Here is a 2,806-nt window from a genome sequence, read left to right as displayed (position 1 = left end):
GCACCCCCGTACCCACAGTGATGTCCCCCATGGCACCCCTGGTACCCACAGCGATGATGTCCCCCATGCCACCCCCATACCCACAGTGATGTCCCCCGTGGCACCCCTGGTACCCACAGCGATGATGTCCCCCGTGGCATCCCCGCACCCACAGTGATGTCCCCCATGGCACCCCTGGTACCGACAGCGCTGCCGCCCCACCGCACCCCGGCACCCACAGCGATGATGTCCCCCGTGGCACCCCCATACCCACAGCGATGCCCCCCCATGGCACCATCAGTACAGCAGGAGCTGCCCCCCCATGGCACCCCCGTACCCACAGTGATGTCCCCCGTGGCACCCCCGTACCCACAGCGCTGCCCCACGTGGCACCATTGGTGCCGCCAGCAATGCGCCCCATGGCACCCCTGGTACCGCTGGCACTGTCCCCCACCCTACGGCACCCCTGGTACCACGGGCACTGCCCCACGCGGCACCCCGAGTACTGCTGGTGCTGCCCCCCATGGCACCCCTGGTACCACAGGTGCTGCCCCCTGCCCCATGGCCCCCTGGTACCCCCGGCTCTGCCTCCCTCGGCACCCCTGGTACCACCGACACTGCCCTCCACCCCGCAGCACCCCCGGTACCGCCGTCGCTGCCCCCCATGGCACCCCCAGTACCACCAGCGCTGACCCCGTCCCATGGCCCACCCGGTACCACCATCACTGCCCCCCGGCCCATGGCCCCCCCAGTACCACTGGTTCTGCCCCCCGCCCCACAGCACCCCTGGTACCTCAGGGCTGCCCCATGGCCCCCGGGTACCCCTGGCGCTGCCCCCCACAGCACCCCCAGTACCGCAGGCACTGCCCCATGGCCCCCCCGGTACCACAGGCGCTGCCCCCCGCCCATGCCCGCCGTACCGCCGTGGCCGCCCCCGTGCCCGCCGTACCGCAGCGGCGCTCGTCGGAGCCGTCGGCGCAGTCGCGGCGCAGGTCGCAGCGCTTGGCCGCGGCCAGGCACTCGCTGGAGCCGCACCACAACTGCCTGGCGGAGCAGGCGGGGCGCCAGGCCGGGGGGGCGGCCCAGCCTGGGGGGCACGGAGCTCGCTGCAGCCCCGCGGGCGGGACCCCCGAGAGCCCCCCGAGAGCCCCCCAAAGCAACCCCAGGGCTCCCCACAGCACCTGGCTCCCCAGAGCACCCCCAGAGCACCCCTAGAGCATCCTGTGCCCCAGAGCACCCCCAGAGCACCCCCAGAGCACCCCTAGAGCATCCCTGTCCCCTAGAGCATCCCTAGAGCATCCCTGTCCCCCAGAGCACCCCTAGAGCATCCCTGTCCCCTAGAGCATCCCTAGAGCATCCCTGTCCCCCAGAGCACCCCTAGAGCATCCCTGTCTCCCAGAGCACCCCCAGAGCACCCCCAGAGCACCCCTAGAGCATCCTGTGCCCCAGAGCACCTCCAGAACATGCCCAGAGCACCCCTAGAGCATCCCTGTCTCCCAGAGCATCCCTAGAGCATCCCTGTCTCCCAGAGCACCCCCAGAACATGCCCAGAGCACCCCTAGAGCATCCCTGTCTCCCAGAGCACCCCTAGAGCATCCCTGGAGCACCCCTAGAGCATCCCTGTCCCCTAGAGCATCCCTGGAGCATCCTTGTCTCCCAGAGCACCCCTAGAGCATCCCCAGAGCACCCCCAGAGCATCCCTGTCCCCTAGAGCATCCCTAGAGCATCCCTGTCTCCCAGAGCATCCCTAGAGCATCCCTAGAGCACCCCTAGAGCATCCCTGTCCCCTAGAACATCCCTAGAGCATCCCTGTCCCCTAGAGCATCCCTAGAGCACCCCTAGAGCATCCCTGTCTCCCAGAGCACCCCTAGAGCATCCTGGTGCAAAACACTCCCCCTGGAACACGGTTGGGTCTGCACGGAGCATCCTGCCCCCCGGAGTATCCCCAGAGCACCCCGAGAACATCCCCAGAGCACCCATAGAGCATCCCCAGAGCATCCCAACCTCCCAGAGCATCCCTAGAGCACCCCTGGAGCATCCCTAGAGCACCCCAGTGCACAACACTCCCCTGGAACAGGGCTGGCTGTGCGTGGAGCATCCTGCCCCCCAGAGCATCCTCAGAGCACCCCTAGAGCATCCTGCCCCCCAGAGCACCCCTAGAGCACCCCTAGAGCACCCCTAGAGCACCCTTAGAGCACCCCTAGAGCACCCCTAGAGCACCCCCAGAGCATCCTGCCCCCCAGAGCACCCCCAGAGCACCCCTAGAGCACCCTCAGAGCACCCCCAGAGCATCCTGCCCCCCAGAGCACCCCTAGAGCATCCCTAGAGCATCCCTGGAGCATCCTGCCCCCCAGAGCACCCGTAGAGCATCCCTGGAGCATCCCCACGGCACTCCAGCCCCACAGCACTCCAGCCCCATGGCACTCCAGCCCCACGGCACTCCAGCCCCACAGCACTCCAGCCCCACAGCACTCCAGCCCCACAGCCCCCGGCCCACACCAAACAGGGGGGTTTCCCTGTGCCCCGTCTCATGCCTGGCCCTGCAGTTGCCCCCTAACCCGCTGCCCGCCCCCCAGCGCCCCGCTGCCTGCCCCCCTCACCCGCAGGTGTGTGTGGGGACCCCAGCGGAGCCCCCCGGGACGGAGGGGCCGTGGTCACCGTCACCGCGGCCACGTCGGGCACTGGGCGCCCCGTGGAGGGCCGGGGGGTCTCCAGCGTGGCGGGGAGGGCGACGCTGAGGCCGGGGCGCCCGGAGCCCCCCGGCGCCGCCGCGGGCAGCGCGGCCCGCGCTCGAGTCCGGGCTCGCGGCGAACGCCGCCCCCGTGCG

At 69.8% G+C, this 2,806-nt stretch overlaps 1 protein-coding gene across 1 annotated transcript in view; it reads right to left on the bottom strand.

Moving 5' to 3' along the window:
• The window catches only part of SSPO (SCO-spondin), a gene marked incomplete at its 3' end in the record, with an annotated part of 56,026 nt that overhangs the window by 27,635 nt on the left and 25,585 nt on the right, over nt 1-2,806 (bottom strand). Inside the window, 2 exon segments of the mRNA XM_026048938.1 lie at nt 900-1,066; nt 2,580-2,780. Coding sequence (XP_025904723.1) covers nt 900-1,066; nt 2,580-2,780 — 368 coding nt within the window.

The sequence above is a fragment of the Nothoprocta perdicaria genome, unplaced genomic scaffold (assembly GCF_003342845.1).
Source record: "Nothoprocta perdicaria isolate Ctin4 unplaced genomic scaffold, notPer1 scaffold_588, whole genome shotgun sequence".
NCBI classification, from domain to species: Eukaryota; Metazoa; Chordata; class Aves; order Tinamiformes; family Tinamidae; genus Nothoprocta; species Nothoprocta perdicaria.
Note: the sequence above shows the minus strand (reverse complement) of the source record. Positions and strands in the feature narration are given on the sequence as shown.